Here is a 16,333-nt window from a genome sequence, read left to right on the forward strand (position 1 = left end):
TATCTGTAAACACAGCATGACAATGGTCAAAATACAGACTGAGTTGCAGGCAAATGTATGTGTGCAAGCAACGAGTTGGACAAGCTTTTTCTAGCCACTTGTGGAATAAAGTCACTTATGCTCTGGAAAACCTGATAATTTAAACTCTTGATTATTCAGACTTTTTGGCAGTCACTGTCAAGTCTTACATTAATGGTCGGCAACTGTATTGCTGAAAATATGCTCGCAAGTGTGCCGCTTACAGCACAGAACACACATTTTCCATTTGTGAATAACGAGATTAGGAATTTTAGAGATAATTTTTTTCAATGAGCAACTGAAGCAAAATGGTGACCTACTATACTTAGGCTGAACCCTAGAGTTAGCCATTGGCTCAGAGATCTGACCCGCTAATACACAGTAGGAAAGAAACGCCCAGCAATGTTGCAGATGTGTGCATGTATGTATTCATCACAACAGTTGCTTGATTGCACTAACTTGCCCTTAAACTTCACTAATCCCAGCTATCCGACGTTTCATTCTCTTCATGGAATCAATATTTATTCACATAATTCATAGTCTTAAATTTCCGACAGTTCATTGAGGTGAAAGGTTACATGCTGTTCAGGATATCGATGTTCAGGTTATGAATTCATCAGCACATCTTGCACATCGTTTTGCCAAAGCTGTGGACTGTTGAAACAAGGACATGCTACCACTTGTAAACCAAATCCCTGAAAAACTTCGAGGCGCAAAAGCTGTGATCTAGAAAAAATTTGTTGCGCCTGTAAATCTGTGTGCAACACACAGAGGCTCAAGGACCATCTCTACTAGTGATGGCTTTCTTCTATTTCATCTACAGGTTTCATGAAAGAGAATTGTCCCTGCGCTTCGAGTTGCCGATCAATTTGGCCTTGCCTCGCATGCTGCTTGCCTCATGAATGTCTACGATGGCACAGCTACCACCACTGAAAGGCGTTGGTTCCGAGTTTAGTCCGTGGACCACAACTTTTTTTCTGCTACTTCGAAGCTTCCTTTCTGAAAAACTCGTATGGGTTTCCTTCGTAGCTTTGTGCTACAAGCTAGGTGGATGCCAATTTTTCATTTGATGAATCTTCCTCGACCTTGCGAGTTTCCACAAAACTGATTTGGCATTGGCAGGTTTAGGAAGAAAAAAGAAGCTCCTGCGCATTTCGTTTGAATAGTGCCCTTTCTGAAGCTTTCACTTTAGGAATTTTTCATTTCTGCGGCATCGACCAAACAGGTTTACCAGTAGAACAAGGGAGCACACTCACCAGGTCATGTCCCCAGAGCTGGTGACAATTTGTGAGTCGTCCACAAAGCGGCAGCATGACAGGTAGCCTGTGTGGCCGGGCAGCTCTCGGCTGACACGCACATTGCCTTCGCGTGTCTTTAAACTGTAGATGGAGCATATGTTGTCCAGACCCCCGCAAGCCACATAGCTCCCGGAGGGAGCATACGCGCACGTCATCACCCAGCTTGACCTGAGCGGGATTGCATGCACCTTGTTGGTTGTGTATGCATCCCACACAATCAGCTTGCCATCTTGAGACGCCGACACCAGGTAGCTGTGGAAAAGGAATCGCCAAGAGTCAAGCACACCTTTTTCCACTGGCAACAATGTGCTGTGAAGCACCAACACCCACCTAGAAGTCCTTACCCTTTTCTCCAACATGCATGCACAAATTCATACTTTGAGGAAAGCTTTGTCACAAGAGGCATAAAAGGAAGTGAAATGAAGGGGCCACTTCTAGATCCACCAGACATTGCAAGTCAGTGTGTGTGTCAAGTGATGCAATAAGCTTGATCTGCGTGCTCATCTTCGTTGTTATAATAATATAGACAAACCCTAAAGCAAATTAATTTTCGCAATGGAAAACAGCATCAGAGAGTACACAAACTGGGCACACACATACAGACTTACACTTCCCTGGAGCAGTTGAACGCCCCACTGCTATTCCAAGGTCTGCACTCTTAAGAAAAGTTTACACCGTTTGAGCATGTAATGCCCCCAAAAATAATCGTCTTGCCTGCGTTTCCTTTCTTTAAAACTCTGCACTCGCTGCTTTCCTGTCAAGAAGGCTGTGTCACATACAGTAAAACCTCTTGAATATGAAGTCGGTGGGGAATGTGGATCACGTACATGCTAAGTGATGTACTAATTAACTGACAATGGCAGATTAAGAGATACAGACTTCCTGGGAAAAAAAAGAACTACATCTTAATTTCACTCGTCGCTATTGCTGCCTTGCAACGATGATGGCATCCTCAAACTCAGGAAGGCCGCAAGCCAGTTTCTCCATCAGGCCCTATTGCTGTGCGCATGCCCTCATGATGGTAAACGCACGCACCGCATCGGAGACGGAAGGGCCATCACCCACTTCCACGTTGTCGTCATGAATGACATCGAAGCGCCAGAAGCTATGGATGCCGGAAAAACATCACCACCACCATGTTTTGACGTCACTATCAGTGGAGACTGCTGTCCGCGAAAAGATAGTGCACCGCAATTTCACTACCTATAGTTTACACATACATTTCCCCAATTCCAGGCTTGTACACACCAAAAAACGAAGTAAACACTACGCATTAACCGTTTGCCATGCAATAAGTGACAACAGCTTAAATGGTCAGCCATTCAGTGGCGCAACAGCCAAAATAGGATTTGGAGCAGGTTACGGAAAAAAACAAAAACTCCGTTTTGGAGCACTAAATCACAAATTTGGAGCAGTTTCACAAAAAACGCTTACTCATAAAACGCCATAAAATTTACCCCGCATAAGAAACGCACCCGCCAACTTTGCATTGGATTTCTGGGGAAAAAAAAGTGCATTCATTACGCGAGTATATACGGTAATTCACATTAGCAGCGTAGGTGATGGCAGGGGCACGATCAGAGATCGTTGTTCGGAACGCGCATTCAGTTTTGCCATGCACGGTTGACCTAGGCCGCGCCCGGCAAAACTGAATGCACGCTCCGTACAACGACCTCGATCGTGCTTCAACAGTGCACTGCACGCAACTTTATCTGCCAAACGTGGAAGTACACACGCATTTCTTCGCGAGTGGTTCCCTTTCGTTTTTTTCCCCCCCCTGACAATCTATGGGGACATTCCAGCGGTACTTGAAACATGCAGCGACTGTTTCACAATCTTTTGGCGTTTCGGTGGTGTACAGCGAAAATCGGCACTGTTTCATTAACGCGGTGTGCCTGTTGCCTGCCGCTTGGAACCGAACCCTTGCTAGTTTTGTGCATTGCTCCACCTACAAAGCTTACGCCGTCTGTGCCGGGTCGCTTGCTGTACCGTACAAGCGAGTTCCCCGTGGAGCATTCATAACCGCTCCGCTCGGGACCGTGTGCACGGATATGGCGAGGATCTTGTTGAGTCAACGCGGCAATGGCGAACTGCTTTCGTTACTGCAAGCAATGTGCACTCCTTGTCTCCGCGAGATTTTACTACTTACACAACACGTCGCACTGCAACCAGCAGCGAAAATATTTGGCACCCACCACCAAACACGCCAACGTCTCATCTGGGTATGTGTTTGGATCACGTCTATGCTAGTGGATCGGACTGGATTGGATGGCGATGTCCACGCTGCAGGTTGCCAATGCCGCCTTTGTTTCCCGCTAAAACTAGCATAACCGAGAGATTTCGCGTCTGGTCGGGCGTTTTGGCGCAGCGTGGCACAATTTCAACATATATCACGGTTTTGGCACAGCTCAGCACAAAAATACAAAAGTATCAAAATGGCGCAATTGGCGAAGCTGTTGCACCCCTGGCCATTCCATAAAATTCAAAGGCGACAGGGTGGGGGATTCCTTGCGACAATATTTCAGCAGGAGTTACTTATTAAGTGGGTACGTATTAATGAGGTTTTACTGCATATACGCAGATGCAATTCGTGGTCTGAAAGTACCGGGCGCACAGCATTAAGAAACAAAAGGCATCCAAGATAAGACTCAGAGGGTGCAAACTTTTCTTAGAATGTGCTTTTACATCCTGGGTTCAAGATCAGTTGCGCAAGGACACCAGCAGCATGCATCCTGTATATTTACGTAGCTTTATCACCATTCGGGTGCGCACAATTTGCTGCTTACGCATAACTGGCAGTGCTGGCTTGGAGCTTTCACTACCCTAAAAACTGCCCCGCACGTGAACACGAGACTGACAGGCTCACACACCGGTAAAGCTGCTCATACATGGATCCAACACTCTTAGTCAAAGCAACCTTGAACCCAGTAGCTACCACCAGACATTAGAAGTACAAGGTGGCCTAACGGTAGAGCATCCGCCTCGTACGCGGGAGGTACCGAGTTCAAATCCTGGTGCCACTGGGAACCCACTGTTTTTTTTTCTAATGCGTAGAGGTGTTCCCTGGCCGGGTGCTCGGCTCTCGAGAAGGCTCACATCTCGAAAGAGGGCCCAATAGAGATTTCACGAGTTGTCTCTGGGCGCTTCTTGTCCAACCACGGCCAGCCTTGTTGAATAGCATCCGCCGCGGCTGTGGGAGGCAAGTGCTGCCGCCGGGTACCTACTGGTAAAATAGGTACAAGTGTGCTTGGCTATTATGGGACCTCAACGCTTGGAAAGGGGCGTTTGTCTTCAACTCGAAGACGTCCCCACCTCAATAGGTGCTTGGGGCGCCACATGGGAAATGGCCGCCATAGGAGCAGCCCAAACATCACTTTTTTTCTGTGCTCACGGGGGTTTCGACGGGAATTGAGGGCGCAGGCTCCTTCCCAAGCGCATCACCCCTGAAGGAAGCCGAACGCCAGGCCAGGGTACGCTTGTGCCCATTTGAAACAGTGGGTGCCCGGCAGCGGTGGGAATCGAACCCACAGCCTCCCGCATTCGAGGCAGGCGCTCTACCACTAGGCCACTTCACTGCCACAGGCAAGTGTGAGTAGATCTTCATACTAAACTAACTTTACTCAAAAAACATAGACTGTGCACCATACTTTTGGTAGCACATGCAAACTGATTGCTCTATGTCAAAATGGCAGCAACGTGAAGGCAAAAAGCCGCAACACATTGTTACTTCTAGCCTTAAAGTGCTTCCATCACGCAACCTGTGGAGAAGAATGCGTGCAGCTCATGCCAGAAATCGTCACAGAAAATGAGTTAGCAACCTTCTCTCTAAAGAATAAAATAAAGGGATCATGATAACTTGATCTTGGTGGTCAATATTTAATGAATTACATAGCAGAGATGTGTCATTATCCTAGTTGCCTTGGTGTACACATTTCCAATAGTAGACACGTCCTTGAAATAGAAGTTTATTAAAGCAAAACAATTGTTAACTACATAAACATTGGCAGTTTCAGGTATGCCAGACATGCCATCGAATCATCAGGCCTGTCATCTATTTACTATCTGTATGCAACAACCACTGCTTTACACGCAGAGTGGAAGAAGTTGACAATCCAAGATGGCAGTACTCACCGGGAGTCTGAACCCCAATGCATCGCGTAGATCTTGGCCAAATGTCCCCGTAGCGTACGCCGCGTCCGCATCTGGATGCGGCCCACTGGTTCCATGTTGGCCGTCGCTTGCACCAAGGTGGTATCACATGCAGCTTTCCGTGCATCCTGCAACAGGAGGAATGGAATCCCTTCGATCAGTGCTGAGAATTGCAGCCTACATCTGGTGGCGGTAATAAACGATTGTCTCTTCAAACAACACATTGGCTACAAGTGGCTTCCCGAAATCTTACATCCCGAAATTCCACAGTGGGTTATGACGGAGTAGTGGAGGGTTCCAATTTTTAATATCAGGGTTTTCTTCACCGTGTACTAAAAATAAAAACAGGGTATTCGAGTGTTTTGCATTCAAGTTCCATCGGAATGCAGCCAAGGCAGTCAAGACCAAACCTACCAGCTTGTACTCAGCCAATGGACAGTGCTCTATTAATGTTGATCACCTAGAACACAACAATGGAATAATGCAGAGCTAAGTGTCGGCCAGTGAAATGTAACACCTGCTCAGCTACAACACATGCGCTCTGCTGATACCCCTTCATTCAACAAGAAACCAGAACACTGATTGTATGCAATGTTTTGTTAGTAAGTAACCAAGCTATAGTGTTTTCTAATGATGAGCAATTGCTTTAAAACACTGCATCGACCAGCACTGGCCACTGCTTGCAATGTCATTCAATGAGGTCAGAGAAGGGACGTGCGTGCGTTCCCTTCCCTACACCAGAAAATATTTGCCTTCTCATTTTCCCTTTACCTCCATTTTATGCTTCACTTCATTACCTTAAAGACCACCAATTGGGGAGTAATACATAAGGGGTGGGTACATGTATAAGTAATCGCATATACAAAAAAGTTATTAGTTAAATATGGCAGTTATACAATCAGAAAATGTAGATGAGCAGGTGGTTACAGTGACGTCGTGTGGAAGGCCATTCCAGTCTATGGCTGAGCCAGGAAAGAATGATGCAGCAAAGGTAGTGTGAGCACGTGGACGGGCAACTTGCAGGGGATGACCAATGCTGAGTGAAATGTGTGCTGGAGGGCTGATGTAGGGTGGAATACGAAGTGAGCCGAAAAAGAAATTATGGAACAAGCACATACTGGCGATTCGATGACGACAAGCAAGATTTCTTAGACCGGACTTCGCTTTTAAAGCTGATATGGTATGAATAGGTATGAATATGGTATCAATGCTTATGCTACATAGGCGTCTCAACATTTTCCCATCTTTCAGCTTTCATAACAGTAGTGCCCTACACTTCTTCGTTGCAGGCCTCAGCCTGCCAGAATTATATGAGCAACCACTCTTTCCTCGGGAAAATTTTTTCATTACAGTAGTTGCATTAACTGCAGACAAGAACATACCCATGGGTGCTTTGGTGTGTTCAAATAACAGAGTTTAACACCATAAAAATAAAAACTAACATTACAGGACACCACATGGGTAGCGAGAGTAATAATTTTGACCATCTGGGGTTTCGTAAGGTGCACATCTAAGGTTTGTGCAGTATTGGGTGCCGATGGTGACAAATGGTTTCTGCCAACTCGGGGCATTACTGTTTCTTTTGTGTGCAGCGCTCGGCAGCCTCTATATGGCCCGAGCTCACGCTGAGCGGCGTGCTAGAGTATGAGAGACAACGGCTGATGCGGCCCTGTGGCTCGCCAAGCTCTGAAGAGTACAGAGGCATTCTTCCATTCAGCCCACATCGGAATGCAGCTGCCGCGCTCGGGAACTAAACCTGCGACATCATGCTCAGCAGAACTCCACAGCCACTGAGCCAACAAAGCTGGTCTATTCATGGATACAAATAAACAGAAACGCAGTTGCAAAATGAGCAGAACTATGAAGAGCCTGCTACTGCAGCAAGAAATGAGTGTAACACCAGCACACATTCAGTTGCAACAAGAAGTGGCAGGTTCATGTCAGCATTGATGTCTCTCTTATCAGGCAGTAACATATCCTGTATAAAGGTTGGCCAGACATGTAACATGAAATGTAGTACGCACTATCCTGTCATTCATTCACTGAAACAGACATGTTTATTCAGCATGTGGCAATTGCAAACTGAAACGTGTGTGTGTGTGCACACTGAACCGCGCCACTGCTCTCACGTAGGGTCGCCACTTCCTGAAAGTCAAGGAAAGCCGCGAGTGGACTTGGATATGGAGCCACAGAGAGCAGCATTACATCTCGACCCGGAAGCCGCGTCACGCGCGCGCGGGGTTGGTGCCCGGGCCACCCGAATCCCAGTTTACCCAGAGTGTTCATCAGAGGCAGGAACGGGAAACTGCGAGGGGGCAGTGGAGTGCGCCCCCTCCTACTCGGTTCCCCCCACCCCCTCCATGCCTACTCCGGCTGTGAACGCCACACGAGTGACACCCGTGACCTTCGAGGCCCGCGCTGGGCGAATGACGTCAGAGTGACGTCAAGACCGAAATCCAGGGCTCGCGGGAGAGGAGGCGCGCCGGCCGCGGTGAGGGAAGCAGGTCCTCCCTCCTGCTTTTCGGCGCAGCTTCCTCCTCCTCCTCGGAGTGAACCATGGGCCGCTCGTCGAGTTCTCCGCCGAGTTCTCCGCCCCGTACGAAAGGCAGGTGCTCTACCCCGCGTGCACGGAGGCACGTCCGCCAGCCGGCTTTGGAGAGAGTGTTCGCTCCATTACAAGATGTCCTCGCGCGTATATTCGGCGCGCTCTTAAAACACTGACCCGCACAGCATCGAGATGGCACGCTCTAATGGCAACGTCCTGTTCGGCACCATCGCAACGGCCCGTCACCAGAGCGTGCCGAGGAGAAAGCCCTCAAAAAGCCAAGCAGCGTGCAAAGACACCGGCATTTCCTTTTTTTTTTTTGTCCTTAATGGGACGGCTCATTGATGTTCCTTTATCATCCGCTCCTTTAGGAAACGTAAACGCTAATCGTACCTGGCACTAAGTCTCGCGCTATGATGTCAGCAGTCCAGGACCCTCGACTAGACCGATCGCAAAGCGCGGAAATTGCTAGGCTTTGAGCAGAACCGTCCGGCTGCGCACCGACGGCTGAAAACGCTCCAAAATACACGGACAGCGCAAACCAGGGAAGACACACGGTTTCCTGAAACAGCAGTGAAAGCTTTCATTTGGTTTCATCCGGGCGTGCAGCGAAGAAAGGAATCCCCTTTATTCTTGGTGGAGAAGACGAAAGTTTCGAAAGCAGCGAAACATCGCTCGGTGTTGCCAGCAAAATGTCACGAAAATGCCTTCCGTCCATAAGGGACGTAGGCTTTATTGACTTTCCAAACTTGCCAAGTAGACGTGCGACGTCGCTAAGGTGGCGCCCGGTACCTTTCGTGTATTCGTATTCTTCTTGCGGGCTAACCAACGAGAGGCCTCCTTGATAGCAAAAGACCGGTGCACTTCGATCCGTGACGTCATGCTACCTTGCCCGACTTCCACGGAATCTGATGGTGGGACGCTCCCGACTAAGCCGCGGTGATTTTGACGTCACCGCTTTCGTCACGCCGGACTTGGCAATGGGAATTTGAGTGCAAATAGCATGACGTCATAAAGCAGAGTGCACAGGCCTGCTATCTAGGAGGCGTTGGCTAACCGGCTTGCACGTAGAGTCGCACGGTAGCCCCACCCCCCCTCTCCCTCGAACCCACACGACAACGACCCCACACTACTACAGCGTGCGCGCTGCACCAGACACGTCGCGAAGCGCGGGGCCACGACTAAAAAAAAAAAAAAAAAAAATACTGCGGCGCAAAGCTGCCCCCGTTGGCCAGCCAGAACGCCGCAGCTGCGTCCGACAGAGATCCCGATACGGAGAGCTCCCCGCGCCTGTCCTGGCCGTACAACACGGAGAAAGAACGCAAGCAAACATGGATTGAGGAAAAAAAAAAAAAGCGCACGGTGCTGCTGTAGCCGCCACGAGAACTACATTAGAGGGGGTCCTCCGCGAGCTTCACTCGCTTCATTACGAGAGTGGACCGCAACGGACGATTGTGGGTGCAACGCGCGATGGTCGCGTTTTCATCGCGGGACGTCAGCGGCGTAGACAAGGGATCTGGGGTCCATATGGCACGGCCGCAATGAGAGCTAGACAAAACAATAAAGAAAAATAAGATAGCCGACTGCCTCCTTCGGTCACTATAGTATTCGCTTCCGAACGGCTACCACGCCATTAACACAACGACGCGATCGCCGCCGCCGCCACGAGCGCGCGCGAGGAAACGCAAAACAACGCGCATTGGAGAGCACGGCGTGAACGCGTGCACGCGCGCGCGAGAGAGAAAAGACAGAAAGAGGGCGGAGGCTGAGAAAAAACAGCACAACAACCCATTGCTGCACTCGAACAGAAAAGATCAAAGGAGACGGCGGACTCGCCACCGCACGCACACAACGCGGGCGGCGCGGCGGAGAACGTCACTCCCGGGGCAGCGGCGACGAGCGAGCAGAACCAACGCCGCCGCTCCCAGTGACGTCATTAGGCGAGGAGGAGCACAACTCGACCCTCCCTTCTGCATGGCACCAGCGCCGTTTTCGAAAATCGATCAACTTGAGCCCGCGGCACAACGCCCGGCAGAAAAGCCGAACGAGCGAGCACAGGCTTTCAGAAGGCGGCGGGAGAGAGGGGGCCGCCACCGCTCACGTCACGGGCCGGCCGCTCGAGGGGGGGAAGAAAAAAAAACGGGAGCACCAGAAACGCTCGAAAGGCCAGCAGGCCGCGGCAGGGAAACGAACTGCGGCCCGCCTGAGACGGGGGTCGCGAAAGGCGCCGGGGTGGGGTTGGGTAGAGGGAGTCGGCGTATTAACTCGCTGCAAATGCCGTGTACCCGGCTGCTGCAGGCCGCCTGGAAGCCGATGCACCACAAGAGACTGTCGTCTGTGGACTGCCGACTTGCCACGCCTGTCCCAAATATGGAATTGAGTGGGATCGGTGCAATTGGTGGACTGTGCTCCAGAGAACCCAGCTCCGAGGACGGCGGCAGCCGAGCAAGTGCGCGCACAAAATACTGCTGCCGGCCGCTTCAAGCACACACTGAACTATATTGCTTCCAAAACGTGTCTTGGCTTGCACAAGCAACGAGAGAGAGACAGAAAAAAATATATTGAGCCCCAATGCATCAGACAGACGCATCTGGAAAATCGTTGCTGTTATGAAAGCACAGTGGCAGTGGCGCGACCTTTACTGTAATGATGATGCGTGCTTTGAATAGTGAAAATGGCTTAAAATGCAAGATAAAAGGCATAGTAACTAACAACTTCATAACTGAAGTGTTGCATGTGTGAACATGTCATTGAAGGACCAAAATACATACCACATGGTAAGCAGAGTGTCAAATGCATTCAGTCAACAAACATGTCTAGCAATTAAGATGGAACTAGGGAGACATGCCAAATTATTCTGCCAACCTAGTTTCTTCCACGTTGGAAACGAATTTGGACAAGGACAGTAACTAATGAATTGATGCCCCTGTAAGAAAACATGACTGAGTGCATGCAAGTCATCCTAACAAGTCAAATGAAATTGACGCATTCAATTGATTCTCATGTTCTGCAACAAGAATTACAATCTGAATCAATATTTCGTTGAAGGTAGCAAGTGCAACATGCACTGTGATAAATTGTGCAGCAAACAGTGTGTGATTATGTAATATCTTAATGATCATTATTCTTGAGAATTACTATTACAAATTCACTTTCAAATGCAGCAGTGGAACAAACTTAATAATACTAAAAGACCACTTCATTCATTGAGCAAAGTCAGTTTGAAAATTGAGAAAAGCTGCTACCACGAAAAACTGAACCGTTTATGCAATATGGGTGCCATGCAGATAGATAGACACTAATTGCACCAAGAAGTTATGCAGCAATGGGCAGATAATGTCACATGCCCTTGGACTGGTAGATGCAGACTGCAAATGTTACTAAGTGAGAAATGACTGATAGATGCCGACGTATCCTGCCAGCACTGTCACTGTAGAAGCAGTATTATTGTAATAGTATGAACAATGCATCAACCAACAAAAACTGAAGAACGATGCTAGATGTGTAAAGCACAGTAGTATGAATTTAATGTGACCCCCATGATCTTCACTCAAAACATGCCTGGCATTATATTGAGGTTGGTGGTAGGAATACTAAGCTAGTTCTCCCCCCCCCCCTTTATTTTATTAATTTTTATGGCATTTCTTGCTACAGTGAGCTTTTATTTTAACTCTTTATTGACGAGTGTTCTCTATAGGCAACATTTTGGTACTGAGTACGAAGTTTCTTGCTACATGTCTTTGGCCAACATTGAATGATAGCCAGCGAGCATCATTTGTTGGTTTAAAGCAGGAATATAGGGCAAGGAAGAAGTTTGTCATGTCATATGACTCACTTTCTCTTGACAGCACGGTAAGAGACAGACTGATGCAAGATATCCGGCTGTGGTGGTGTCGCACATGTGATGTAAGGCAAATGAAATGCATATATATCTATGGTTCACATACAGCAAGAGCCGTCTGTACCAATTCCAAGTGAAGCCTTGGTAGCCTTGGGGTGAAGCCCACTTTCAGTTTTCTGCCTGGGGTTTCTCAATTGCTGAAAGTGTGGGGCAAAATTTTTCTTTTTCGCTGATTATGCTTATTCTTGATTCGTCTTGCTCACTTAAATAGAAAATAGAAATTGTTTTCGGATATTTATATGGGCCGCCATTAAAGGGTTAAACCACTAGGCACCACTACGCAGGAAGCAGTGTCGAACACGGCAGAGCAGTGTTCGATCATGCCGCCGGGACTTCCGATTCTGAAGTGCTGTGCATCACAACCTTGGCTAGCATGAAGGATGGCTTTTTTTAAATTTTTTGCTGACAGTGACAAAGACAGCAATGACAATAAGCACATTGTGAATATTGCGTGACCAGTTTCAAAGGCCCTTGAACCAATACTCTGGTCGCTATGACTAGTGGGGTGTGCTACTAAGGTTTAACAACCAAGTGAATATTCTTCGAATAGCATAAAGTGCAAACAGTAACCAACATCTTCAGCCATAATAATTAACTTGACTTAAACGCCAGTTACATATCAATTCTGACAGTCTATCCAGTTGAAATCCAATCTCAATGAGGCAACAGACATTAAAATAATGTAATCGCCTTCAGTACTAATGAAAAAAAAAAAAAAAGGAACAGTATCTTGAAAATGCGATTCTATGACTTTAGCACATCACACTCCTCCACTATGGCACCACAGAAATGTAATGCAGTAACTGGGAAATATTTAACACAGAAGCTCCAGCATACATCAACAATGAAAGCATTTATCTTTCTCACACACACACACACACACACACACACACACACACACACACACACCCATAAAAGGAAACATTAAACAGTCACTCTCGCAGGCATCTCACTTCATATTCGGCATCAAAATTCTGCATAATCATTTCCCAATTAACAATGAAAAGGACTGAAGCCAATATGCAATATAATGAGGGGTCTCGGGAGGTTATCCTTCAGACTGGTATGAAAGCACTGAAAACTATCCGCGTGAGGGCCAGTAAAATGTCAGTACGACACAGGTACAGGACAAGAGAACTGCAGGCATCTCACTACCAGCTTGCGCCACACAGTGGTCCCCACTGTGTGGGGACGCCTTGAGCAAAAAAAAAAAAAAAAAAAAAAAAGAAAGGCTGAAACAGTTCATATAGTGGCAGCTCTGAAAAATGCCTACCATTTTTGCAATCACGGGCAGAGAACATAATAAAGTGCCTAAAATTTTGACCACTACACTTCTCAGCACTTGTGTGCAGCACCTAAAGGGGTAAAGGAGGTAGGCAAACCATGGCAGCAGTGCCACCATCAGATGTGTCGGCGTTACCCATTGTGCAGCCCTCCCCAGTGCGCTGCAAGCGTTTTCGTGTGTTCTGCTGCATCAGACTACGTTCAACTGCATCAAGAGCTCTAATAAAAGTCGGTGATCGTCATGTGTGCATCGATGAGTTCTTTAGGAGTTCAAATCTGGACAAAGAGGCAAAACTACGGTGAAGCGGGTGTGGTTTTGATGTGCAAGAGAAATCTGAGAGCCAGCCGTTGGAGGTCCCGAATGAAAGGTGCCTGCAACATACCAATGTCTACTGGAGTGTACTGTCAGTATCTGGTTTATAAGCACCTTTTTTGGTTTAGATGAAGGGGAACACGGAACACTTGGTTTCTCTGTGCAGTTTAGACTCACAATCCCATAAACAGCAGATTTCCATTTGCACATGCACAAGCAAGCTAGCGTGTATTCGTGGCACCCAACACAGTTCTGCAGCTTCTATGAATGTTTATTTGATGCACATAAACCTGTGAAGCATCAAAAATGCCATTTCATGTCAGCATACAAGTCACACCGGCTGGTTACACAGGAATGTGAAAAAATTTACAGGCATGAGGTTCACTGAATTGTTCGTGCGCATTTGGCCCCAACATTAACGCTTTGGTTTGGTTTTCAGGATAGTGTTTTTTCTTCTTTTTCGTAAATTACATTGGGCAAGCATCTCGTGGTAATTCTTTGAGTTGCAAGTTATAAACGATACAGAAACAGTGGGCACCAAAATCGTAAACTGTGTGCACTGAGCTAAGCAAAGCGAAGGTGAAGCACACAATTGATTATTGCAAGAGCTAGGAAGCGCAGTCTAAAAAAATTGAACTGATAGGATGCAAACTGAACTAAAAGCAACATGGCAAGCTATCGTCATGTTAGAAGCACTAGCATGCAGGCGTTATGATATAAACAACCGTGCACTTTGTGGTGCCACACTGCCTACCCACCACTCTCTAGATCACCACGGAAGCAGGACTGCATCAACAAATGAAAAAAATTTGTTCTGCTGGACATTTATCTATATATTTAAGCAATGGACAACGCAACTGTTCTTGGGTGACATTAAGTTGTGACTTAGGCCCGCACAATGTTTCGCTACAAGCCGCATCAGCATTCACGACAGATATTTTCATTTCACCTCGAGCCAAGGCACCCCTGCCGTCGCCATACTGCACGCTCTTCATAGAGCTAAAGCATTTGATTTCACATAATAACTGTGTTACACAATGATTACTACATGAAATGCAGTCACAACTTTTCAGTTAATGACCTTCTATGATAACAGCAACCCTTATGCACTTGGCAACAAGATAAACACAGTTGTGTGTGTGCACATGTGCATGAGAAAGGGAGGAATGGTTTTAAGAACTGCTGAGACGAGTCATGGGAGTCAAGTTACTGTAATTAATGGTAGAGGAATAGCCAACATAACAAGACAGCAGAACCACTGGAGACATTACTTTTAGATGACGGGATAACGGAAGTAATGATTTGCTGCCCACCAGCCGGCAAACAGTGCTGAGGAAATGTGCTAGGAGGAAAATATATAGTTTTCATGCGACATAACGGATACAGCATCTTACTGTGCTAGTACCCGAACATGATGGCCGTGATGTCAGTGCGCCACATTATCCCACGTGAACTGCTTTCCTTTGGGACGGTGACACTTTTTCACTAGATAATCACTTATTTGTCACTCGGCGCAGGACGTGCATGTCGTGCTGTCACATTTGTTTACACAACCTCTCGACATGTTAGTGCTAGTAACTATCTGGATAATTCTTGAGCACAGGCTGGCTGGATTCTACTATGACAACAAATGTGTTATGATTGCTAATTAAAAGCTAATGAGTGAATTTGCTAATTCGCCTTCATTGACAACTCTTGCACAAATATTTATGTCCTCTATTGCTATGTTCTTTGGAAAGAGAAAGCTATCCCTTTGCCTGGATCACCTGTTCTCAAGAATAAGGTTGACATTCAGGTGACACTCAACATTCAGCTGAAACACATGCGTAGAGCCCTTTGGTTTGTTAATAATATATAGTGTTCCATTTTATATGTCGCTAAACAAAAACCACCCATCTCATTTAGCAGCACTTCCACCATCGATATCAGACAGCAAACGTGCATATCCACATAATTACCCATTATCTCCCTGTTAGAGCAATGTGACTTGCATTCTGCAGAAATGGATGCTAGTTCATTCCAACTGTTGGATGAGCTAATAATGCTTGTCTTGCCCTGCTGAAAATATGTATGTGAAAGGCCGCAATTCCAGTGCCCGCTTTCACACCACAGAGTGAGCCTACATGCCCACCCCCCGTCTGTTTTATGATTCTCCAAACGATGAGACAGAGGGGCTGAAGGTGGTGATCCACATCTTAGCAAAGAATAACACAAAAGAGAAAAGGCAGTGGAAAGTCTGAACAGTAGACAATGCTCGAGAAGGATCAAATCACTGATCAGCAAGAATCCAGCCCTTAAGTGGAGAGAGGCCACAGCATGAATCAAGATGAATAAAACTGCTCTTGCCAGTCTTTTCCACAATCAAGCACCCAAAGCAACCCAGATTCCACAGGCTTTCTTTGCAAACCCAGTTAACCACCTTTGTATCACTATCAGTGCATTGTTTTAAGCAAGCAAGCATTGACACACTGACAAGAAAAAAACTAGCGCAACACATGCGGGGGATGCAACAACCCATGGATTTGGAACAAGTTCAGGTGGGACTGCTACAAAGAGTGCAATCTCTATAACAATATTTTGCTGCATCGTGATAAGAATACATGTGGTCGTAGTTATTTTAAGCCTTAAGCAGGCCGCCAATACGTGTGTTGTCCTTTAGACATGAAGCTTTGCACTGCTTTCATTGGCTGCTGTGCATGAAATGAAAAGCTGCCTAAGAAACCTACATGAGATTCATTAGATATTAGGGTAATTTCTGCAAACCTGAGGTTCCAGTAGTACTTTTTGAAGCCTACTGAATGGACAACTGCATGTAGTTCACTGGT

General features: G+C 46.9%; 1 protein-coding gene and 1 non-coding gene across 2 annotated transcripts in view; both read right to left on the reverse strand.

Moving 5' to 3' along the window:
- Positions 1 to 16,333, reverse strand: part of LOC119446578 (guanine nucleotide-binding protein G(I)/G(S)/G(T) subunit beta-1) — a 44,177-nt gene that overhangs the window by 22,863 nt on the left and 4,981 nt on the right. The window contains exons 3-4 of the mRNA XM_037711048.2: positions 5,448 to 5,593; positions 1,275 to 1,568 (exon numbers count right to left, since the gene is read on the reverse strand). Coding sequence (XP_037566976.1) covers positions 1,275 to 1,568; positions 5,448 to 5,593 — 440 coding nt within the window. The remainder of the gene's footprint in view (positions 1 to 1,274; positions 1,569 to 5,447; positions 5,594 to 16,333) is intronic.
- On the reverse strand, positions 4,820 to 4,894 carry Trnas-cga (transfer RNA serine (anticodon CGA)). Its single transcript has one exon. It is a non-coding gene; the product is annotated as a tRNA-Ser (tRNA).

Source organism: Dermacentor silvarum, chromosome 3, assembly GCF_013339745.2.
Source record: "Dermacentor silvarum isolate Dsil-2018 chromosome 3, BIME_Dsil_1.4, whole genome shotgun sequence".
Lineage (NCBI taxonomy): Eukaryota > Metazoa > Arthropoda > Arachnida > Ixodida > Ixodidae > Dermacentor > Dermacentor silvarum.